This window comes from Scyliorhinus canicula, chromosome 6, assembly GCF_902713615.1.
Source record: "Scyliorhinus canicula chromosome 6, sScyCan1.1, whole genome shotgun sequence".
Classification (NCBI taxonomy): domain Eukaryota; kingdom Metazoa; phylum Chordata; class Chondrichthyes; order Carcharhiniformes; family Scyliorhinidae; genus Scyliorhinus; species Scyliorhinus canicula.
This window is the reverse complement of record NC_052151.1, coordinates 55135519-55161209: the sequence shown is the minus strand read 5'-3', so window position 1 is coordinate 55161209 and position 25691 is coordinate 55135519. Positions and strand designations below refer to the sequence as shown.

The 25691-nt window shown below is 45.8% G+C and overlaps 1 protein-coding gene across 12 annotated transcripts in view; it reads left to right on the top strand.

Annotated features, from left to right (window-relative positions):
* elovl4a (ELOVL fatty acid elongase 4a) overlaps positions 1-25691 on the top strand; it is a 108939-nt gene that overhangs the window by 30714 nt on the left and 52534 nt on the right. For 8 of the 12 annotated variants that reach the window (XM_038799312.1, XM_038799302.1, XM_038799309.1 and 5 more), the window contains exons 3-6: positions 12327-12408; positions 13827-13932; positions 17773-17853; positions 21712-21883. In XM_038799312.1, coding sequence (XP_038655240.1) covers positions 12327-12408; positions 13827-13932; positions 17773-17853; positions 21712-21883 — 441 coding nt within the window. Of the gene's footprint in view, positions 1-12326; positions 12515-13826; positions 13933-17772; positions 17854-21711; positions 21884-25691 lie in introns of all 12 variants that reach the window. The other 4 variants (XM_038799306.1, XM_038799301.1, XM_038799303.1 and 1 more) reach the window with 1 other exon arrangement.

The window sequence follows — 25691 nt, the reverse complement described above, 5'->3', positions numbered from 1 at the left end:
CTTGTACACAAATCACAGAGAGTTTTCTGGAAGGTACAGCAAATTATTAGAAAAACATGACAACAGCATTGGAGTATCAAATAATTATCACGTTTTTATAAGGCCTTGATGAGATCACATCTGTGTATAGTTTTGGCCTCCTTGCATGAAGAAGGATATACTTGCCATAGAGGGAATGTAAGAAAAGTTTACGAGACTGAATGGGGGTTTGTTCTTAGAGGAAAGATTTTGTATACTAGGCCAATATTTCCTTAATAGTAGAAGACTGATCTTATTGAAATATTAAATTCTTCAGGGACTTGTCAGGCTAGATGCTGGGAGAATGAATCCTAGGGTGGGGATGAACATGTGGACATAGTCTCAGAGTAATTGGTCAACAGCTTTAGATCTGGGATGAGGAAAAATTTCTTCACTCAAAGGGTTGTGACTCTTTGGAATTCTCAGTTCCAGAAGGCTGTGGATGCTGTCGTTGAGTATTTTCAAGGCTGAGGTTGATATTTTGGATACTGAAGGAAATGAGGGATATGAAATAGTTGATTAGTCGTAATTTTACTGAATGGTGGACTAAACACAGAGTCAAATTTTGAAGTTTACACTTTGCAAATACATTAAAAGTGAGTTTTGACACAAATAAACGGTCTCAGCAGTATTTAAATTGTCTATCATCGTTACTGGGGGGTGGATCAAGCTTGTGTTTGTAGTTCTTGGCTTGTATTATGAAGGAAATGGGATATTATGCAAAATGAACTGGTTTTATAGTTTCACTCAGCACTAAGTCTGGTGACTGAATTCCATTAATCATGTAGTCATTCGTTATAGAGCAGTCCAAAGTGTCACATCAGCAAGATCTGAGTGCAGTAATTAAATGCCACATCAATTTGTTGACTGTAGAACAACTTAATCTTGGCCTCTGACAAGTCTACTTCCGATTGTTGATTCATTATGCTGATTAAAATCCATTGTAGAATTTTGTGAATATTTTACCCAGAAGAAATGTGCATTTTTTTCACATTTTCAACTTTCTGAAGATACACAAATTGAGAAATGTCTCTCATATTAAATATTTAGAAAAACTAGTCTTTGGCTAGTGTTCCATGTTTATCTCAATTTTTAACCGAAGGAACTTGTCAGTGCGAAGTGCCGGGGAATAGCTAACCTCCTTGACCTGTACCATAGTCATGGAGAGGGATAGGAACATACTGGATGGGAAGGAATTTAATTGGGGGAGGGGAAATTATACTGCTATTAGACAGGAGCTGAGGAGCATAAAGTGGGAACAATTGTTCTTGGGGAAATGTACAACAGTAATGTTGGGTTGTTTAAGGAGCACTTGCTGTGATGCTGGATAGTTTTGTCCCACTCAGATGAGGAAAGAATGGTAAGGTGAAGGAGCCTTGGATGACAAGAGAAGTGGGGCTTCTAGTCAAGAGGAAGAAGGAAACTTATGTAGGTTGAGGAAGCAAGGATGTGACTCTGCTCTAGAGGGTTACAAGGTAGCCAGGAAGGAACTCAAAAATGGACTTTGGAGAGCTCGAAGGGGGCATGAAAAAGCCCTGGCGGGAAGGATTAGGGAAAACCCCAAGGTGTTCTACATTTTTGTGAGAAATAAGAGTGATCAGAGTGAGAGTAGGGCCGGTCAGGGATAGTGGAGGGAACTTGTGCCAAGAGTCTGAGGAGATGGGGAAGGCCCTAAATGAATATGTTGCTTCAGTGTTCACAGGAGAGAGGGACCTTGTTTTTCATGAGAACAGTGTGAACCAGGTTGATAGACTCGAACAGGTTGATATTAAGAAGGAGGATGTGTTGGAAATTTTGAAAAGCATCAGGATAGATCAGTCCCCTGGACCTGACGGAATATACCCAAGGTTACTATGGGAAGTGAGGGAGGAGATTGCTGCGCCGTTGGCAATGATCTTTGCATCCTCACTCTCCACTGGAATAGTACCGGATGATTGGAGGGAGGCAAATGTTGTTCCCCTGTTCAAGAAAGGGAATAGGGAAATCCTTGGGAATTACAGACCAGTCAGTCTTGCGTCTGTGGTGAGCAAAATATTGGAAAGGATTCTGAGAGATAGGATTTATGATTATTGAGAAAAACATGGTTTGATTAAAGACGGTCAGCATGGCTTTGTGAGGGGCAGGTCATGCCCACAAGCCTCATTGAATTCTTTGAGGATGTGACGAGACACATTGATGAAGGTCGGGCAGTGGATGTGGTGTATATGGATTTCAGTAAGGCATTTGATAAGGTTCCCCATGGTAGGCTCATTCAGAAAGTTAGGGGGCATGGGATACAGGGAAATTTGGCTGTCTGGATTCAGAATTGGCTGGCTGAAAGAAGATAGCGAGTGGTAGTGGATGGAAAGTATTCCGCCTGCAGGTCGGTGACCAGTGGTGTCCCGCAGGGATCTGTTCTGGGACCTCTACTCTGTGTGGATTTTATAAATGACTTGGATGAAGAATTAGAAGGGTGGGTTAGTAAGTTTGCCGATGACACAAAGATTGGTGGAGTTGTAGATAGTGTTGAGGGTTGTTGCAGGTTACAACAGGACATTGACAGCAAGGCTGGGCTGAGAAGTAGCAGATGGAGTTCAACCTTGATAAATGTGAAGTGATTCATTTTGGAAGGTCGAATTTGAATGCTGAATACAGGGTTAAAGGTAGGATTCTTGGAAGTGTGGAGGAACACACTTGGAACAAAGGAATCTTGGGGTCCACGTACATAGATCCCTCAAAGTTGCCACCCAGGTTGATAGGGTTGTTAAGAAGGTGTATGGTGTGTTGGCTTTCATTAACAGGGGGATTGAGTTTAAGACCCGCGAGGTTTTGCTGCAGCTTTATAAAACTCTAGCTAGACCACACTTGGAATATTGTGTCCAGTTCTGATCGCCTCATTATAGGAAGGATGTGGATGTTTTGGAGAGGGTACAGAGGAGATTTACCAGGATTCTGCCTGGACTGGAGGGCATGTCTTCTGAAGAAAGGTTTTTTAAAATAAATTTAGTGTACCCAATCATTTTTCCAATTAAGGGGAAATTTAGAGTGGTCAATCCACCTAGCTTGCACATTTTTGGGTTGTGGGGGCGAAACCCACGCAGACATGGGAAGAATCTGCAAACTCCACACGGACAGTGACCCAGAGCCGGGATCAAACCTGGGACCTCAGCGCTGTGAGACTGCAGTGCTAACCCACTGCGGCACCGTGCTGCCCTTTCTGAAGAAAGGTTGAGGGAGCTAGAACTTTTCTAACTGGGGCGAAGAAGGCAGAGAGGTGACTTGATAGAGGTGTACACGGTATGAGAGGCGTAGATAGCCAGAGACTTTTCCCCAGGTGTAAATGGCCGTCACGAGGGAACATCATTTTAAGGTGCTTGGAGGAAGGTATAAGGGTGATGTCAGAGGTAGGTCCTTTACATAGAGTGGTGGGTGTTTGGAATGCACTGCCAGCAGAGATGGCACCTGGGTGGCAACTTTGAGGGATCTATACACGTGGACGCTAAGATCCCTCTGTTCCTCCACACTTCCAAGAATCCTGCCTTTAACAGTGTATTCAACATTTAAATTTGACCTACCAAAAAGAATCACTTCACATTTATCAGGGTTGAACTCCATCTGCCACTTAGGGACATTTAAGCGACTCTTAGACAAGTACATGGACAGCAGTAAATTGAAGGGGTGTAGGTTAGGTTGATCTTAGATTAGGATAATGGTCGGCACAACATTGTGGGCTGAAGGGCCTGCACTGTGCTGTACTGTTCTGTGTTCTATGGTCTAAATCTTCCTGCCATCCCTTGGAAAACTTTGTTCTGCTAAACACTTTGGCACTGTGATAGTGGGAGGGGTGTTTAAATTAGTTGATTGCCTGCTAATAAAGAAAGACTCCTTTTTCTTGAATGATGCTATGTCTTTTGAGTGTGATGCTGATGCACCAACAAATGTCGGAACATGTTATAATCGCAGTTGAGACCAATAACATTTTTAAAGAAAAATCCAAATTACCACTTATTTACCCTCGAAGATTGAAGCCACAAGATTCTATGGTTTAAAACAAGAAATTTTGCTTTATATGTGTCTAACAAAGCAAACACTAAATACCACCTCAGTTAATCACCTATACTCTAAGACGCTGGATTTTCCCACCAGAGCTGAATCGCACCTGATTTGCGCTCATGCTGGGAGATTTGATTTGATTTATTGTCACGTACTGAAGTACAGTGAAAAATGTTTTTCTGCGGCCGAGGAACATACACAGTGGACAAAAGAATAATCAACAGAGAACAATGACAAATGGTACATCGACACACAGTGATTGGTTACAGTGCGGAACAAGGGGCCAAACAAAGCAAATACAGAGCAAATACATGTGCAAGAGTCCAAGGGGGAGTCGTTGAGGAGTCTTTTAGTAGGTCAGAATGCTGATAGATGAGAGAAAAGGGACAGTGGGAGAGAGCTTGCAGAGAGTCGCCATGCTGCAGCGCCATCTTGGATATTTTTGTTTTGTGATAAGATTAGGAAGCGAGTCCCAACATTTGGCATGCAAATTTATGCATGGCAAGGATTGTGAGGGATTTCCTCGGGAATCCCGCTACTGGGCCGCAATTTTGAGCGCGCGATCCAATAGCAAGATTCAGCGGCTGGGTCCCATCCTCCCACCACACCCTTCCACATTACAAGGGTGACTCAAACCTCCCCCCCCCCCCCCCCCCCCAACTTCCCATGCACCTCCCCAACCCCCCTCCAGAGACTCCCGAATTAGAGTTACCCCCTAATTAGAGACCCCTGCCTGGAAGCCTCCATAAGTGAGACCCTTGCCTGCAAGCTAGACGGCAGTCCAGACAAAGGCAGTGAAAATAATATTACTGCTTTAATACTCACCTGTGCAATATACCTGCTGGCTCAGGCAGAATTCCTGGAAAGAGAAAATTAGTCAGCTGGGTTTCAGCTTCCTTAGATCTTTGATCTACATTTATTTATCAGTAAAATTGCTTTCACTAAGCTGTGATTGACAGCTTCCACAAATATCCAGATGTTTGCATTGTTTCAATCATCTCCCTTCAGCCTTCTGTGGCTTTAAAGTACCCAGCTGGTGAAACTAACCAGTTAAGTGTCTTAAGTGCTTTCACTTTTTTTCTGCAGAAAGCACTTAACTGTTTATAATATGGTCCAGGAGCTGTCAATCATAGTTAAATGTTTATAAACATTGTGGTCAGTTTCACAGCCTGTGAATGCTTAAAAGTCACTCGAGGGAGATGAATGATGTACCTGCACCCGCTTCCCTTCCTACCATTAGAAAGTTTCTAACTGTTGCCTACAAAAAGTGCTATATGTAAAGGTTTCTTACAACGCCCTTGCTTTTGCACACTATGTGCGGATTCTCCCAAAAAATTTCTAAGTTAATTTGTAGCGGGATTTTCAGGGTGCTTCCTGCTGGTGAGTTCCCACTGCTATTCAATTCCACTTAAGTCACTTCTTTGGGCCTGGGGAGTTTCTCGCCGGTTTAGCTCACACTTCGAATTTATTTTAGCACTGGGGAGCTGAACTCAAGAGATTGGGCCGCCATTTTGAAAGGGTGCCCTGATCTCGAAGTGAGCTTGTGGGTACCCCACACACCCACCCAAAGGCAGTGTCACCGCATTGCAGCTCCCCCTCCCTTGCAGAACCCCCACCCATCATCCCTCCAACCACCCAGAGGCAACTACTTTCCTGCCCTGCACTCGCCGACTCTTCAAACCCGCCTCCACCCTCCTTTCATGGCCCCCCTGACCCATGGCAGTGCCATCCTGGCATTCGGGCACCCTTGCACTAGCACCCTGGCAGTGCTCCTGCTGGCTTGGCAGTGCCATTCGGGTACCTTGGCCGTGCCAGGGTGGCAGTGCCAAGGTGCTAGCTGTGCAATGCCAAGGTGCCTGCATTCCAGGGGAGCATCAGGGAGCCACACTGCACTTACCCTGACCACCCCGATCCGTGAGACCTCCTGGGTGCCAATGCGCCTGGTCCACATTTGTGAACATCATTTAGTGGGTCCGGTGGCCAATGCTCTGAACGTCCATGATTCTTTAGTTCCCGCGGCTGAAATCATGTGGGCGCAGATCACGTGATCTCTACCAGCTTGGCCCTGTTGTGGTGGACCCCACGGTGGGTCCACCACGCTCGGGCCATGCTGGTAGAGACCAGACCATCCTAGCCCACCTGAGAGACCCCCTGCCTCCCCCCCCCCCCCAACAATGCACTGCCTGCCCATCCATCTTCCACCAGAGATGTAAGTGCATTCCAATCACACAAATGCATGATTTCGCTGCACTTACCTGTCTTTGATGTGGTCAATGTTTATAAACATTAGAGTTTCACCACTTAGTCCACTAAACTGTGAAGAGGTTTGAATGGAGCAAAGCTGTAGATGGTTTGTAGAAGCTGTCAATCAGAGACCACTACTCGAACGCTATGAACACCTTACAGCTAATTATAATTTACAGTGCAGAAGGAGGCCATTTGGCCCATCAAGTCTGCATTGGCTCTTAGAAAGAGCACCTTACTTCAGCCCATGTCTCCACCCTATCCCCGTAATCCAATAACCCCACCTAACCTTTTTTTGCCCACTAAGAGGCAATTTAGCATGGCCAATCCACCTAAGCTGCAAATCTTTGGACTGTGGAAGGAAACTGGAGCACCCGAAGGAAAGCCACGCAGACACGGAGAGAAAATACAATCTCCACACTGTCACCTGAGACCGGAATTGAACCCGGGACCCTGAGATGTGAGGCAGCAGTGTTAACCACTGTGCCACTGTGCTGCCCCTAATTGATCTGTGGGAACCAGACGCAGGCGCAGCTGCTCTCCGTTGAGGAATGGACACATGAAGCTGCAAGGTAAGTATTACAGCGATAATGCTTCCCACTGCTCCTGTCTGAACTGCTCTCTAGCTTCCAAAAACGGGTCAATTTTCTTTGGGGGAGAGGGAGGGGGAGGTGGAAGCTGTCTGTGTTTGTAGGAGAGTCTGGAGGGGGTTCCTTTGCATGGGGGTGGGAGGGTGGGGTGGATGTCCCCCTATTATAGAGGTCCCTGTGTGGGGGGAGGTATTCCTTCTATTACAGGGGCCTGTAGGGAGGGTCCCGCTATTACAGGGGTCCCTGTGTGGGGTGTCCCCCTGACTTTCACAGTAACTTCATTGCAGTGTTAGTGTAAGCCTACTTGTGTCACAAATAACAATTATTATTATTATAGGGGTCCCTGTGGGGGGTGACCCTTATTTCAGAGGTCCCTGTGGGGTTGTTACCCCTATTACAAAGGTCCCTATGGGGGTGTCCCCCTATCACATGGCTCCCTGTGGAGGGAGTCCCCTTAGCACAGGCTCCCCTGCTTGTGTGTTTTGGGGGGGGGGGGGGGGGGGGGGGGGTTGTGATCGGAGACATTTTGTGGGCTGGGGCGGTGTTGGGGCTGATTTGTGGGACGGGGGTTTGGTCGGCCGCGCGACCTAACCGATGGCTCACTCAAAATGGCAGCCTGATAGCGGGATTCCCTGGGAATCCCTTGCATTCCACATGATGCATAAATTTGCATGGCATAGAACATTGAATTGCATCCAGATTTACAACCCGAAGGGGATCATAAAACTGGTGCTGATCAGCTCCGGCAGGAGAATAGTCTCCCAAATAGAGAATCCAGCCCAAAGTCTTTCATGCGTCATACGGCTCATTGCCTAATGTACGCTGGGTAAGGGAGCATGGTGGATTATGGGAGGCATGGAAGGGGAGTGGAATATATCGGGGGAGGTTAGGACTGGGCGTAGGATTTGGTTAGGGAGTGAGGACGAGAGGACCTAACTCCCAGTAAACAGAGGCAAGCCTTGACATCCACCTGATTCCGCACCCACCATTCACTTGCAAATTAATTGCCCCCATTACGTCTTAACTCGCCTTGGGGGAGGGCATTAAAGCCTGACTTACTTTATCTTTTAGAAATCTTATTTTTGTTATAATCTCATGAAATACAATGAAAAGTGGGCAAATATAAAAAATTCCATTGATTCCCTTTTTTTCTTCTTGGTATTTTTCTTGATAACAATGTATTTGTTGTTCACACAGAGACCCAGTAACAGAGTACATGATCTCTTTAAAAATTCTGCAGTTTAATCTTTGGCATTCCTATTTACTATCAACAAGATTAAGTAATGTTTTTGTAACGCTACTTCTCTACAGCCTTGGGTAGCAATGTATAGCAGAAAAGTACTTCTGTGAGGAGATTGCTCAATGTGATAATGATGCCCCCAGCGGGTAGAGAGGTGGAGGTAGTAGTGGCAATGGACGCCGAGAAGGCCTTTGACCGGGTGGAGTGGGACTATCTATGGGAGGTGCTCGGACGGTTTGGGTTGGGGAGGGATTGGTGGATTGGATCAAATTATTATATCAGGCCACGAGGGCCAGCGTCAGGACCAACAGAGAAGTGTCGAGTACTTTAGGTTGTACCGAGGGACCAGCCAGGGCTGCCCGCTCTCCCCGCTGCTGTTTGCGCTGGCCATAGAGCCGCTGGCGATTGCGCTGAGAGCCGCAGAGGGTTGGAAAGGGATGGTGAGGGGCGGGGTTGAACACAGGGTTTCTCTTTATGCAGACGACCTGCTCCTGTACGTGTCGGACCCAGTGGCCGGGATGGGAACTATACTGGGAATGCTGAGGGAGTTCGGCCAGTTCTCAGGATACAAATTAAATACGGTCAAGAGTGAAATGTTTGTGGTCCAGGCAAGGGGCCAGGAGAACAGATTGAGAGGGCTACCGTTTAGGCTAGTTGAGGAAAATTTCCGGTATTTGGGAATCCAGGTGGCACGAGACTGGTGGAGAGGAACCGCAGCGAGGGAGGGCTGGCTTTGCCGAGTCTGGTCAATTATTACTGGGCGGCCAACATCACTATGATAAGGAAGTGGATGGTGGGTACGGGGTCTATTTGGGAGCGGGTGGAGGCGGCTTCGTGCAGGGGCTCCAGTTTGGAAGCCCTGGTCACGGCTCCTCTACCGCTGCCGCCGGCCAAGTACACCACCAGCCCGGTAGTGGTGGCGACCCTGCGGATATGGGGCCAGTGGAGGAGGGAGGTGGGGCGTCTGTCTGGGCGCCAATCTGCGACAACCATCGGTTTGCCCCCGGCAGTATGGATGGGGGGTTCCGAGTATGGCGGCGAGCAGGGGCGGGAAGGGTGGGTGATATATTCCTGGAAGGGAGCTTCGCGAGTTTGAGGAGCTTGGAGGAGAAATTTGGGTTGGTAAGGGGAAATGATTTTAGACACCTACAGTTGCGGGACTTTGTTCGTAGACAGGTCCCATCTTTCCCGTGCCTCCCGCCAATGGGGATCCTAGACAGAATAGTCTGTGGGAGGGACGAAGGGGAGGGTAGAGTCTCGGGTATTTATAAGGTGCTCATGAGGGAGGAAGGGTCCCAGACAGAGGAACTGAAACTTAAATGGGAGGAGGAGATAGGCGGGGAAATGGAGGATGGGCTGTGGGCAGAGGCCCTGAGTAGGGTAAACTCGACCGCGACATGTGCTAGGCTCGGGCTGATCCAATTTAAGGTCGTTCACCGGGCCCATATGACGGCTCGGATGAGCAAATTTTTCGGGATAGAGGACAAATGCGCTAGGTGCGCGGGAGGACCAGCGAACCATGTTCACATGTTTTGGGCATGCCCTGAGCTGAGGGGGTACTGGGAGGGATTTGCGGGGGTCATGTCCCAGGTGCTAAAAACAAGGGTGGTGATGAGTCCAGGGGTGGCAATTTTTGGGGTTTCGGAAGACCCGGGCGTCCAGGGGGAGAAAGAGGCCGATGTTTTGGCCTTTGCTTCCCTGATAGCCCGGCGACGAATATTATTGGCGTGGAGGGACTCAAAGCCCCATGAAGACTGAGTGGTGGCTTGCGGACATGTCGAGTTTCCTGGGGATGGAAAAAATTAAGTTCGCCTTGAGGGGATCTGTGCAGGGGTTCACCCGGAGGTGGCAACCATTTATTGACTTCTTTGCGGGAGAGTGAGCGTCAGCAGGGGAGGGGGGGGGGGGGGGGGGTAGAGTAGAGTAGGAGGGAAAATATGGCGGGTAGTACCGGTGGGAGGGGAGCGGGCTTGTGCAATATGTTACGGTGGAAGTATTGAAAGTACGTGGATGTTTGCACATTTTTGCCTTTTTTGCTTCCTTTCTGATGATGTCTGTAACTGTTTATAAAGCCAAAAACTACCTCAATAAAATTGTTTATTAAAAAAAAAAGAAAAGTACTTCTGCATTCTGGCCAATTCATGTTCTCCTTTGAAAACCCAAATCTGTTTCTAACCTTGCTGGGATCCCTTGCACCCATTCATAACCCAAAAAGTACAGTTTTACAGCAAACAGGTAGATCTGCAGATGAAATGTGATAAACCCGGCTCATTGAATGGAACTGTTTATCAGTAAGTAGGAAGTGTAGAGATGTAGGGGAATAGCAGATCGCCAATTCAACAATCTGGGAGCAGTCTTATAGGATATTCAATGCAGTTAGAGTTGGGAAGTAGCATGAATGTCAGGTGAAATAAATGTTAAACTTACGGACTACAGGCAGCACTGGCGCAGTTGTAGCACTGCAGTCTCACGGTGCCAAGGTCCCAGGTTCGATCCCGGCTCAGGGTTACTTCACTGTCCGTGTGGAGTTTGCACATTCTCCCCGTGTTTGCGTGGGTTTCGACCCCACACCCCAAAGACGTGCAAGGTATGTGGATTGAACACGCTAAATTGCCCCTTAATTGGAAAAAATGAATTGGGTACTCTAAATTTAAAAAAAACGTACGGTCTATATGTCGTCTGTAAGATGCTTTGGCCACGCTGGATGCTTCTTCAGGCTTTTGGTTTAGAGACTCCCTCCTCTCGGCAAAGACTTCATATCATTAATTCCACTTCACAATGTCAGCTGTTACAGATGTGTACCATCTGGTGTACATTGACTTGCACACGTCTGGGCTGGTTTAGCTCATTTGGCTTGGACAGCTGGTTCGTAATGCAGAGCAAGGTCAACAGCACGGGTTAAATTCCCGTACTGGCTGAGGTTATTCTTGAAGGCCAGCCTTCTCAACCGTACCCCTTGCCTGTGGTGCAACGATCCTCAGGTTAAATCCCCACCAGTCTGTTCTCCCCCTTTAAAGAGGAAAAGAGCCTATGGTCATCTGGGTCTATGGAGACTACTTTTGGGTTAGCACAGCACAGAACTTCCATGGAAGTTTTAGATTCTTTCTTGTCACCCTCAGAGTTGGAAGCGGTAGCCCAGTGGTTAGAACAGTTGCTTCACAGCTCCATGGTTCCAGGTTCGATTCCCGGCTTGGGTCACTGTCTGTGTGGAGTCTGCACGTCTGCGTGTGTGGAATCTGGGTGCTCCGGTTCCCTACAAAGGTGTGCAGGTCAGGTGGATTGACCATGCTAAATTGCTTAATCTGGGTAAAGGGTGGAGGACTGGGCCTGGGTAGGGTGCTCTTTTCAAGGGCCGGTGCAGACTCGATAGGCCGAATGGCCTCCTTCTGCACTGTCAATTCTATGAGTCAATTGCCATAATCAGAATGCCTGGTGTGCACATAAGAAGCATCTTTATAATTTTTCCTTTGGAATAGGGGCACTAGCTGGACAGTATACACATCAGGTGATGAGATTCTCTCAAGTGCAGATGTGCCAAATTGCATTTGCAATTTTTCATTGCCTTCTGAATGTTTTTTTATTTGTGTGTATCCAAGAAAAATGAGAACAGGAGAGATTATGGATCTGGCAGTAGTGCTATCTGTGAGTGCATCATGAAGGAAGTTGAAGAAATTAGCACCTTAAAACTAAGGCGTAAGTTAGCCGCTGTATACTAAAAGGGTAGTTTGAATTGTTTTAAGCTATAGAGTGGTTCAGGAGAGAGAACAATTAAAACTGCTTCTATGTTGCTTTTGGTTCTGATACCCGCACCAATGTCATTTCCTTCTCATGGAACTAGTTTTGGGGACCTTTGGGTGTGCTGTTGGAATAATGGAACCAAGTTTACAATCTAAACTTGAGAACTTATATTGGTGATGATTTTCTGAATAGAATAGAATCACCATGCTGCAGAAGCAGGCCATTTGGCCCATCAAGTCTGCACCAACACTTAGAAAGTGTCACCGAGGCCCATACCCCGACCCTATGCCCGTAACCCAGTAACTCCACCTAACCTATTGAACACCCAAGGGGCAGTATAGCATGACCAATCCATCTAACCTGCACATCTTTGAATTAATATAATAGCAGTTTGATTTGAAAACTATTATTTGCTCTATTCTTTTAATGAAAGCACGTTTACAACTAGTTCATTGTTTTAACAGACAAACGGGTGGAAAACTGGACGTTGATGCAATCTCCCCTGCCTACATTGGCAGTAAGCGGTCTTTACCTACTCTTTGTGTGGTTGGGTCCAAAATGGATGAAGAACAGGGAACCTTTTCAGCTGCGATCTCTGCTTATTTTCTACAACTTTGGAATGGTTATACTAAATTTTTACATCTTTAAAGAGGTTAGTCTATCTTAACTATGTTTTCTGTTGGGGTTGCTCTTCCTGCTTTGTCCAGGGGTTTATGTTATTTAGATTGTGAATGTTTAAATTTTAACTTAAAATAAATCATTCTGCAGTATCTACAGAACACATGCTATTCAGACTAATGTCTATGCCAGTGCTTATACATCACCATAAGACTATAAGACATAGGAGCAGAATTAGGCCACTTGGCCATGAATCATGGCTGATATTTTTCTCATCCCCATTCTCCTGCCTTCTCCCTAGAACCCCTGATTCCCTTATTGATGAAAAACCTATCTATCTCTGTTTTAAAGACACTCAGTGATTTGGCCTTCACAGCCTTCTGCGGCAAAGAGTTCTACAGATTCATCACCCCCTGGCTGAAGAAATTCCTCCTCATCTCTGTTTTAAAGGATCGTCCCTTTAGTCTGAGTCCTCTGCTTCTAGTTTTTCGTACAAGAGGAAATATCCTCTCCATGTCCATTCTATCCAGGCCTCGCGGTATCCTGTAAGTTTCAATAAGATCACCCCTCATCCTTCTAAACTCCAATGAGTACAGACCCAGAGTCCTCAACCGTTCCTCATATGACAAGCTCTTCATTCCAGGGATCACTCTTGTGAACCACCTCTGGACCCTTTCCAAGGCCAGCACATCCTTCCTTAGATACGGGGCCCAAAACTGCTCACAATACTCCAAATGGGGTCTTGTATAGCCTCATAAGTACATCCCTGGCCTTGTTTTCTAGCCCCCTTGACATGAATGCTAACATTGCATTTGCCTTCCGAACTGCCCACTAAACCTGCACATTAACCTTAAGAGAATCGTGAACAAGGATTCCCAAGTCCCTTTGCGCCTCTGATTTCCTAAGCATCTCTCCATTTAGAAAATAGTCTATGCCTCCATTTCTCCTTCCAAAGTGCATAACCTCACACTTTTCTACATTGCTTTCCATCTGCCACTTCTTTGTCCACTCTCCTAGCCTGTCCAAGTCTTTCTGCAGCCCGCTTGCTTCCTCAATACTACCTGTCCCTCTACAGATCTTTGTATCATCTGCAAACGTAGCAACAGTGCCTTCAGTTCCTTCTTCCAGATCATTAAAGTATATTGTGAAAAGTTGTGGTCCCAGCACCGACCCTGAGGCACACCAATAGCCACTGGCTGCCATCCTGAAAAAGACCCCTTTACCCCCACTCTCTGCCTTCTGTCCATCAGCCAATACTCTATCCATGCCAGGATCTTACCCGTAACAACTTATTTAACAGTCTCTTATCAAAGGCCTTCTAGAAGTCTTTACCTACTCTTTGTGTGGTTGGGTCCAAAATGGATGAAGAACAGGGAACCTTTTCAGCTGCGATCTCTGCTTATTTTCTACAACTTTGGAATGGTTATACTAAATTTTTACATCTTTAAAGAGGTTAGTCTATCTTAACTATGTTTTCTGTTGGGGTTGCTCTTCCTGCTTTGTCCAGGGGTTTATGTTATTTAGATTGTGAATGTTTAAATTTTAACTTAAAATAAATCATTCTGCAGTATCTACAGAACACATGCTATTCAGACTAATGTCTATGCCAGTGCTTATACATCACCATAAGACTATAAGACATAGGAGCAGAATTAGGCCACTTGGCCATGAATCATGGCTGATATTTTTCTCATCCCCATTCTCCTGCCTTCTCCCTAGAACCCCTGATTCCCTTATTGATGAAAAACCTATCTATCTCTGTTTTAAAGACACTCAGTGATTTGGCCTTCACAGCCTTCTGCGGCAAAGAGTTCTACAGATTCATCACCCCCTGGCTGAAGAAATTCCTCCTCATCTCTGTTTTAAAGGATCGTCCCTTTAGTCTGAGTCCTCTGCTTCTAGTTTTTCGTACAAGAGGAAATATCCTCTCCATGTCCATTCTATCCAGGCCTCGCGGTATCCTGTAAGTTTCAATAAGATCACCCCTCATCCTTCTAAACTCCAATGAGTACAGACCCAGAGTCCTCAACCGTTCCTCATATGACAAGCTCTTCATTCCAGGGATCACTCTTGTGAACCACCTCTGGACCCTTTCCAAGGCCAGCACATCCTTCCTTAGATACGGGGCCCAAAACTGCTCACAATACTCCAAATGGGGTCTTGTATAGCCTCATAAGTACATCCCTGGCCTTGTTTTCTAGCCCCCTTGACATGAATGCTAACATTGCATTTGCCTTCCGAACTGCCCACTAAACCTGCACATTAACCTTAAGAGAATCGTGAACAAGGATTCCCAAGTCCCTTTGCGCCTCTGATTTCCTAAGCATCTCTCCATTTAGAAAATAGTCTATGCCTCCATTTCTCCTTCCAAAGTGCATAACCTCACACTTTTCTACATTGCTTTCCATCTGCCACTTCTTTGTCCACTCTCCTAGCCTGTCCAAGTCTTTCTGCAGCCCGCTTGCTTCCTCAATACTACCTGTCCCTCTACAGATCTTTGTATCATCTGCAAACGTAGCAACAGTGCCTTCAGTTCCTTCTTCCAGATCATTAAAGTATATTGTGAAAAGTTGTGGTCCCAGCACCGACCCTGAGGCACACCAATAGCCACTGGCTGCCATCCTGAAAAAGACCCCTTTACCCCCACTCTCTGCCTTCTGTCCATCAGCCAATACTCTATCCATGCCAGGATCTTACCCGTAACAACTTATTTAACAGTCTCTTATCAAAGGCCTTCTAGAAATCTAAACAAATCACATCCACTGGTTCTCCTTTGTCTAACTTCCTTGTTACTTCCTCAAAGAACTCTTAACAGATTTGTCAGACATGTCCTCCCCTTGACAAAGCCATGCTGACTCAGTCCTATTTTATCATGCACTTCCAAGTACTCCACGATTTCATCTTTAATAATGGACTCTAAAATCTGAACAACGACTAAAGTCAGGCTAACAGGCCTATGATTTCCTGTCTTCTGCCTCCCTCCCTTCTTGAACAGCGATGTTACATTAGCCACTTTCCAGTCCTCTGGGACCCTTCCTGCCTCCAGTGATTCCTGAAAGAACATCACCAATGCCTCCACGATCTCTTCAACTATCTCTTTTAGGACCTTGGGTATAGTCCATCTTCCAGGTGATTTATCCACACTCAGACCTTTCAATTTCCCCAGAACCTTCTCCTTAGTAATGATCACTGCACTCACCTCTGCCCCCTGATTCTCCTGGAGCTCTGGCATCCCACTGATGTCTTCCACCATGAAGACTGATGTAAAGTAACTATTCAGTTCCGCTGCCATTTCTTTGTTTCCTATTGTTACTTCTCCAGCCACATTTTCTGGTGGTCCAATGTCTATTTTTGACTCTTCTTACCTTTTATATATTGAAAAAACTCTTCCTATCTTCCTTTATATTACGAGCTAGCTTGCACTCATATTTCATCATCTCCCCCCTATTGCTTTTTTAGTTGTCCTTTGCTCGCTTTTAAAGGCTTCCCAATCCTCGCCACTTTGTCTGCTTTTTCTTTTGCTTTTATGCTGTCCTTGACATCCCTTGTCAGCCATGGATGCCTTGTCCTCCCCTTAGCATGTTTCCTCCTCCTTGGGATTAATTTCTGTTGAGTCTCCCGAAAACCCCCCAAAAACTCCTTCCATTGCTGTTCCACTGTCTTCCGTGCTAGGCTTCTTTTCCAATCGATGCTGGCCAGCTCCTCCCTCATCTCACACATCATCCTGTTCTATCAATACATCGTTGTTTTTAAAAAAAAAAATTAGAGTACCAATTAATTTTTTCTAATTAAGGGGCAATTTAGCGTGGCCAATCCACCTACCCTGCACATCTTTGGGTTGTGGGGGCGAAACCCACGCAAACACGGGGAGAATGCGCAAACTCCACACGGATAGTGACCCAGAGCCAGGATCGAACCTGGGACCTCGGCCTCAGCGCCGTGAGGCAGCAATGCTAACCACTGTGCCACCGTGCTGGCCAATATATCGTTCTTGACCTTTCTCCCTCATAGATGTATCCAGATTCTCATAGAATAGACATCTCATAGAATTTACAGTGCAGAAGGTGGCCCTTCGGCCCATCGAGTCTGCACCACCCCTTGCAAAGAGCACCTCGCCTCAAACCTTTCCCCGTAAACCAGTAACCCCTCTTAACCTTTTTAGATACAAAGGACAATTTGGCATGGCCAATCCACCTAACCCTTACATCTTTGGACTGTGGGAGGAAACCGGAGCACTCGGAGGAAACCCACGCAGACATGGGGAAGAACGTGCAGACTCCGCACAGACAGTGACCCTAGCCGGGAATTGAACCTGGAACCCTGGAGCTGTGAAGCAACTGTGCTGCCCCCTGTGCTACCATGCTGCCTCCTTAAATGTATTAATGCAATTAGCCTCAATTACTCGATTCTACCCATTCTCTGGCTAAAGACGTTTCTCCTGAATTCCTTATTGGATTTGTTAGTGACTGTCTTATAATATTGCCCTTAATTCGGTAGTACAAGTAGTAATATTCTTTACATTTACTTTCTTGAACCTCTTCATAATTTTAAAGACCTCAATCAAGTCACCTTTAAGTCTTTTTTGTCGAAAACTGAGCTTTCGCCTGTTCAGTCCGTTGAAATTCAGTATATAGCATTTGGATCTCAAGGTAATGAATTGCCAATCTTGGCAGCGTTACCATGTGGAGATGCTGAGTGAAGACCAGAGAGATTGGTAGAATATGTTCATTGCAAGCTACTGCAAAATAGATAGGCAGTGCAGCAGAAGCTGAGTACTTATCCTGTCTCTTTTTACTTTGGTACATAAATGAGGGAGAAGAAAAATCAATAAATTACATCTTTTCTGCTTGACATCTGGCTAAAGTTGGCTCCAGCTACGTTGCAGCAAAACAGATGGCCTGATTTGGTAATTTACCTCATTACCATTTACCTCAGTGTCCATTTTGGCTGGAACCATTCCCTACATTACAATTGTGACTGCACTTTATTGACACTGGTGCACTTAGTTTTTTACAACCTCAGAATAGCCAAGGTTCTTCACTCCCCATTTTTCACAATCTCAGGACATCTTAAAGTGGTTTAACAGCCAATGAAGTACTTTTGAACTGCAGTCACTCTTGTAAAATAGGAAATGTAAAATGATTGCTACTGTAAATTTTGGTGATCTAAAGAAAGTTCTAGCTAATTTCAAAATCTTTCAACTTACAATTTTTCACGCACACACTTAAAATATGTTGCGATCTACTGTTGTTCAACAATCTCATCACTTAGGATTATTTATTGTTCTTTCAGCTCTTCTTTGCAGCAAGAGCAGCAGGATACAGTTATATTTGCCAGGCTGTCAACTACACTGATGATGTCAATGAAGTGCGGGTAGGTACATTAGTTGTGCAATATCTGACAGAACCTTAGGATGCGATCTACCCGAATGGGAACAGAGTCCCATAGCGCGAATGGCCGGGTGTTTCCCAGTGCCCAGAATGCCGAGAAACCACCAAGTGATCGAAAGGCCATTTGGGTAAATGGGGGGCCTAGGGGCTTTTCACAGTAACTTCATTGAAACCTACTTGTGACAATAAGCGATTTTCATTTCATTTCATTTCATTTCATAGAGGGTAGCACGTGGCTGAGGCCACACTTAGTCCTGTTTCCTGCACTGAGGAGCTCTGCTCGCCGGAACATCTCAGTTCCTGTTGATTCCCCAGCCCCAACTCACCTATCAGGAGGTCCTTGCCCAACACACTCCCCCGCAAGGCACGCCCAGGCCCGACTCCCCCTCACACAAAAAATGCCAGCCTGGGACACCTTGGCAGTGTCCCTGCCAGCTGGCAGTGCCACCTGGGCACCGTGGCAGTGTCAGGATGCAGTGCAAAGGTGCCCAGGTGGCACCAGCAGTATCAGGATGCCACCCTGCCCAGAGAGCAAGCATCTGGGGGCCTACGATGCCCTGGGAGATCCACATAAGTGCCGTTCTGTCTGGTCCCTGATTGTGGAGACCAGCACTGAACGGCACTCGCCCGAGGTCTCCAAGACTACGGGGTTAGATCCCACACCTTGTTTAGATCTCGGGAATGCATATTAGAGTGAGACTAGCTGTCTCACTCTTAACATGTAGATTTGCCAGAAAGTGATCCCGACCACCATGGGTAGGATTCATATTGCGACGTCTCACGAGATTGCATTAGATCTCGTGAGGCATGGCGAGTTGGCTAGATCACGGAAGAGGAATCAACTGGCTGTGCCACACTGCTTTCCGGGGGTAACGTGGCCGGTAGTTCTTGCCCGTAAAATTTTAATGGATAAGTAATGGGCAGGAACATTTTTATATCTTAACTTACATTTAAAATAAATGTATGTATTGTTAATTCTAGCATCCTCTATGTCCTGGACAGATTCACAAAGGGGAACGCATTGAGTTTTTTAAGATGCCTTTAATGTCCGTAATGTCAAGGACTTGCTTTCCTATACTGCTAAAAAGATAATTTCCGTCTGGTGGTGTTAAATTTCCTGCATCTCAATGTACAGTGTCAAATAGTATCCCTCTGTTATATCTATGGTAAAGTATGTTACAGTTTTGAGAGAGATCATTGAACAAGTTACTGTAGATTCATTAATATATATATGGGAAGGAAAATATTTAAAATTGAGGGAGGGACGTTATTAGCATACAAATAGAAATATTTTTTGTTTGCAGGAAATGTGTATTCTGTGGCATAGTTTGCAGTAAGTTGCAATACACGTTGGGCAGGATTCTCCGTCCCAGGACGCCAGGAATGGGTTCCCTGATGGGCCGGAGAATCAGGCACACATCCGACTCTGATTCCCACTGCGTGCTGGTTGGGAGGTGTAAATAATTGCAAATGGGTCTTAATGGTGCCCTATGCTTCAGCCTCCCCTGATTCTCCGGACCCTGCGGTCAAGAATCAGGTGGGCGTGGATCACTTGTGGTCTCTACCAGAATGGCCCTGGCATGGTGGACCTCGGGTGGGCCCTTTGGCCCACCCTGAGGTCCACAATGCCCGAGGTCCACAACGCCAGGGTCATGCTGGTAGAGGCCACCCAACCTCCAACAATGCACTACCTGACCATGCCTCATCTACCTGACCCCCCCCCCCCCCTCCCCTCTGTAATAGGGGGAGCCACCCCTCCAGCCAGAAAAGAGACCCCGGTCTGGAAGCTAGAGAGCAGTCCATACGGGGGCAGTGGTATTACAGCTGTCGACTTACCTTACAGCTTCATGTGTCCATTCCTCAAAGGAGAGCAGCTGTGACCTGCATCTGGATCCTACAGATCCATTACCTGCAAGTCTTTCATAGCTTCCTGGTATTCTGGTAGTGGTCTGCAATTGACAGCTTCTACAAACCATCTGCAGCATTGATTCAATTATCTGCCTTCATGGGTCAGTGGCCTAAGTGGTGAAACCCCAAATGTTTGTAAACATTGACCACATCAATGACAGGTAAGTGCACTCCAAGCACTAAGTGCATTCCAATCACTTAAGCGTATGATTTTATTGTGGGGGTCTCTCTATCACAGGGGTCCGTGTCGGGCGTCCCCTATTTACAGGGGTCCCTGTATGGTGTCTCCCTATCACAGGGGTCCCAATGGGGGTCCCTGTGTAGGGAGGAGAGGTTGGGTCACCCCCGTACTTGGTAATGGGCACCCTGGCAATCCCAGGGTGAATGCGTTTGAGGCCAATTTACGGGAATCACTCGTACTCCATGCCATGCATATGTTTGCATGGCAAGGAATACGGAATTGCCTCCCGCTTTACGACCCCAGGGGGATGTAAAACTGGTGCAATTTAGCTCCAGTGTGAAATGGAGAATACAGCCCACTCTGTCTGAAATGTGTTTTACCTTCATGATGTCTATCCATCCTTCTGTTCCTTCCTTTGATTTTTTTGTGTAATGTATTTTATTACAAACTTGTATCAAAACAGGTTACAGCAAATAAATACCCCGGGAAATATACTTCCCAAAAATCAACTATATAGTCTTTACAGATTTTTTTCCCTTTTTCACCCACCCCCGTGACGAACAGCTCCACAAACATCCCCCACCTTTTCTCAAACCCCCCTGCAGAGCCACTTAACTCATACTTTATCTTCTCAAATTGCAGGAGATTGTACAGGTCACCAACCGAGCTGCTCCCCCCCTCCCCCCGTCCAGTACAATTCGCCGCCGTGCAATCAGAGAGGCGAAGACCATGACATCGGCCTTCCTCCTCTCCATGAACTCGGGCTTCTCTGAAACCCCCAAATATCACCACCAATGGGTCCGGAACCACCTCCCCCTCCATTATCCTGGCTAAGACCTCGAACACTCCTGTCCAGAATCTTTCCAATTTTGCGCAACCCCAAAACATGCGTGCATGATTCGCTGGCCCCCGCCCACACCTCTCACACTCATCTGCTACCCCCTGAAAGAACTCACTCATTCTTGCCCGAGTCATATGCATCCTGTGCACCACCTTAAACTGTATTAGGCTCATCCTTGCACAAGAGGAGGTCCCATTTGCCCTACGCAGTGCCTCACTCCATTCTCCCCTCCCAACTCTCCTTCCCATTTCTCCTTGATCTTGACCACCCGCTCGCCTTTTTCTTCCTTTGTTTTAGTTAAAAACATATTGATATGTAAGAATCATTGTATTGGAATCATGATTCATTTTTTAAAATTAATTCTTGGTATAAGGGTGTTGTTGGGAGGACCAGCATTTATTCCCCATCCCTTGTTGCCCTTAGAAGGTGCTTATTGAACTGCTTGCTAGGACATTTTAGAGGACAGTTAAAATTCAACCGCTTTGGTATGGAACTCGGTTTACAGAGAGACGAGCCCAGGTAAGGATGGCAGGTTTTGTTTTCTAAAGTAGATTGGTAAACTAGTTGGGTTTTTCTAACAATCTAACAGTTTCTTGTCACTTCCACTGATAGCAACTTTTATGGAGTTTCATCAAATTATTTGCCTCTTTCAAGCATAAGCCAATTTGTTATGCATGAAGGGCAACTAGGGACGGGCAATAAGTGCTGGCCTAGACAGATACCCACATCCCATAAGTTAATTTTTTAAAAATTCAAGCAATTTTTTTGGTTCACATTTCCAGTGTTTGCCATTTTTAGTTTACATTTTTTGTAAAAACTTTATTTATGAAATAAACATGTTGTGAAATTCACATTTTCCTGTAATTGTGAAAATAGTTTTATTCATTGCAATGTTTTCTTGTTGATCACAGATAGCTTCGGCCTTGTGGTGGTATTATGTTTCAAAAGGGATTGAATATTTGGACACAGTATTTTTTATATTGAGGAAGAAACTTAACCAGGTCAGCTTTCTGCACGTATATCATCACTTCACAATGTTTACCCTCTGGTGGATCGGAATCAAATGGGTAGCAGGAGGGCAATGTGAGTACTAAAGGAGAATTGCCAGACATGATCATAGACACCTCAATATCGGGGGAATTAAATCTATATAAAAATTAAGTTATAAAATGCAAAGCCACGCTGAGGAATTGTGCAGTCTATGGTGTCATATTTCAGATTGAGTCGGTCTTGAAGTCATGTTAAAATATAAATTTACGGACATGATTAAACAGTAATGACCGAGGAAAACATAAAATACTGCATACAATTGTGAAAAATGCTGCAATACTGCATTTATATATACTTGTTTAATCTATAGTTGGCTATGGACATATGGATTGTGAAACATAATCTCATAAAGCACAAAAGTGTTAAATTGTTCTCGGTCCTTATGATTGGGAGGTATTTTCAGCTCTCGTGATTAGGTGTTATTTAAAACATGGGAAAACCTTGGGTATCTATTTCAATGTGTGATTACCTTGCCCAAAATTCTATTTCCAATTAGTTTAGGTTTAAAGCATCAATGTAGGAAGGGAAAAATCTTTCTAGTGCTTACCAATTATAATGGCCCAGATTTTGTAGTCAGCGGGAAAGCAATGGCACTCGCTGATGATATCAAAGAAAGTTGCCTACAAAGATCTAGCGATCGTATGACATGGATTTCCCCTTTCTCAGTGTTAGTTTGAATTAGGCATTAGGTCAAGCGGATCGCCAGACATCCAGCAACAGTGATGTCATCAAAGAGGATAAATAGTCAGTCATACTGAAGAATTCTCATAGTCAGCAAACCAGAAAGTAAGATTATCCTTTATTTTTTTAATAAATTTTACATCGAGGGAAATAAAGATTTGCACATAGCTACTGGAGCAGAAATATAATGAGCTTTTAAAAACATTTCTTAAAGATTATGGGAGGTTTATCATCAAAATATTTGGCATTACACAAATATAAAAGTAATTTTCCAGGCCAGGGAGAGATTGTTCAGAATAGTTATGACTTAGTTTGCCATTAAAAGGTTAGTTACACCTCAATAACAAAGTGATAGTGATTCTACAGCATAAAATGAAACGTTGTCAGTTCTGTGACTTCTAAAGACTGCAGGGACTTCAACTACACACTAAGTGGAAGAATAGCAAAACGCTGTTTTAGAAGTAGCAACGTTTTTATTTCTGTGTATTACTGCGCATTTTGCTATTATAATTGCAAAATTATGAAATGAGAAAATGAAATTAAAATCACTTATTGTCACAAGTAGGCTTCAAATGAAGTTACTGTGAAAAGCCCGTAGTTGCCACATTTCGGCACCTGCTCGGGGAGGCTGGTACGGGAACAGGCGCCAGAATGTGGCGACTAGGCTTTTCACAGTAATATCATTTGAAGCCTACTTGTGACAATAAGCGATTTTCATTTCATTTTTTCATTTCATAATTTTGCAATTATAGTAACAGCAAAATGCGCAGTTATTCACGGAAATAAAAACGTTGCTACTCATAAATCAGTATTTTGCTATCCTTCCACATAGTTAGGGCCAATAACTGCAATTTTATGAGGATATTCAACCTTATTCACAGGGAGCCTTTAAACAGATAAAGAAAACAATTCATACTGTTGTGATATGTCATTATTTATGCTTGCCAGTTAATCTTGTAGTTCTTGAGCGAAATCCCCAGAAATGTAACGGTAGACAATTTAATGTTCTTCGATATCCCATCGTACTTGACATGCAAATCAATTATATCAAAAATTACATTAATTAAGGTAGGTAGGATTCTAAGTTTCTGCACAAAGATGAAAAAATGTTTGCCATTCATCAAAACAGGGCTATAATGTATTAAAAGCGCTTAATTGACTTGCAGAAAGTTGCAAAATTCTCTACATAAATGTCAATGAACTGCTTAAAATAAAACAAAAACAAAGGATGAATCCCGGCCCTGGGTCACTGTCCATGTCGAGTTTACGCATTAATAATAATAATAATAATAGTAATAATAATAATAACTTATTGTCACAAGTAGGCTTCAGTGAAGTTACTGTGAAAAGCCCCTAGTCGCCACATTCCAGCGCCTGTTTGAGAAGGCTGGTACGGGAATTGAACCCACGCTGCTTGCTGTGATCTGTATGACAAATCAGTGATTTAGCCCACTGTGCTAAACCAGCCCCACAACCCAAGGATGTGCAGGTTATGTGGATTGGCCACGCTAAATCGCCCCTTAATTGGGGAAAAAAAGTAATTTTTTTTTTTTAAATAATTTTTATTGAAATTTTTCGATACAAACATTTACCCCTACTACATTTTAAATTATAACACAACAAATCCCCCCTGGAATATCCTCCCCACGCCCTCCCCCCGCGCTACCAGTCTAGCAACCAAACCGTTTTTCCCTTTCTGCCGATGGCCTCGGGCAGTCATTGCCCGCGACCCCCCGCTGACGTGCTCCCTTCGTTGCTATCCCCCCCCCCCCCCTCCCTTCCCCCCCCCCCCCCCCCCCTTTCTCCCCGGGTTGCTGCTGTTTCGGCCTCCAGTTCCTATCTCTGATCCAGAAAGTCAAGGAAGGGCTGCCACCGCCGGAAGAACCCCTGTACCGACCCTCTCAGGGCGAATTTGATTCTTTCCAATTGGATGAAGCTTGCCATGTCATTTAACCAGGTGTTAACACTTGGTGGCCTTGTGTCCCTCCACTGAATCAAGATCCTTCTCCGAGCTACCAAGGACGCAAAGGCCAATATTCCGGCCTCCCCTGCCTCCTGTACTCCTGGCTCCACCCCAACCCCAAAAATCGCTAGCCCCCACCCTGGTTTGACCCTGGTTCCCACCACTCTCGATACCGTCCCCGCCACCCCCTCCCAGAACTCTTCCAGTGCCGGGCACATCCAGAACATATGTACATGGTTCGCAGGGCTTCCCGAACACCTAGCACACCTGTCCTCACCCCCGAAGAACCGACTCATCCTAGTCCCCGTCATATGGGCTCTGTGCAGCACCTTAAATTGGATGAGGCCCAACCTTGCGCACGACGACGACGAATTGACCCTCTCTAAGGCATCCGCCCATGTCCCATCTTCTATCTGCTCTCCCAGCTCCGCTTCCCACTTGTCTTTCAGCTCCTCTATCGATACCTCCTCCACCTCCTGCATTATTTTGTAGATGTCCGAGACCTTCCCGTCTCCGACCCAGACCCCTGACAGCACCCTATCACTCACCCCTCTATCGGGAAGCAAGGGAAATCCTTCCACCTGTCGTCTGGCAAATGCCTTCACCTGCAGGTATCTAAACGTGTTCCCCGGGGGGAGCTCAAATTTCTCCTCCAGCTCTCCCAGGCTCGCAAACCTCCCCTCTATGAACATGTCCCTCAGTTGCCTGATGCCCGCCCTGTGCCAGCTCTGGAATCCCCCGCCAGTGTTCCCCGGGACAAATCTGTGGTTCCCTCTCAGTGGCGCCGCCATCAGACCCCCCACCTCCCCCCTGTGTCGCCTCCACTGCCCCCAGATTTTAAGGGTGGCCGCCACTACCGGACTCGTGGTATACCTTGTGGGGGGGAGCGGCCATGGTGCCGTTACTAGCGCCCCCAGGCTTGTATTGCCGCAGGACGCCCTCTCCATACGTTTCCAAGCTGCCCCCTCCCCCTCCATCACCCACTTGCGCACCATCGATGCGTTCGCCGCCCAGTAGTATCCGGAAAGATTGGGTAGCGCTAATCCTCCACTGTCCCTACTCCGTTCCAAGAAAATCCTTCTCACTCTAGGGGTGCCATGTGTCCACACATAGCCCATAATGCTACTAGTTACCTTCTTGAAGAAGGCCCTGGGGAGAAAGATGGGCAAGCACTGGAACAGAAACAAGAACCTCGGG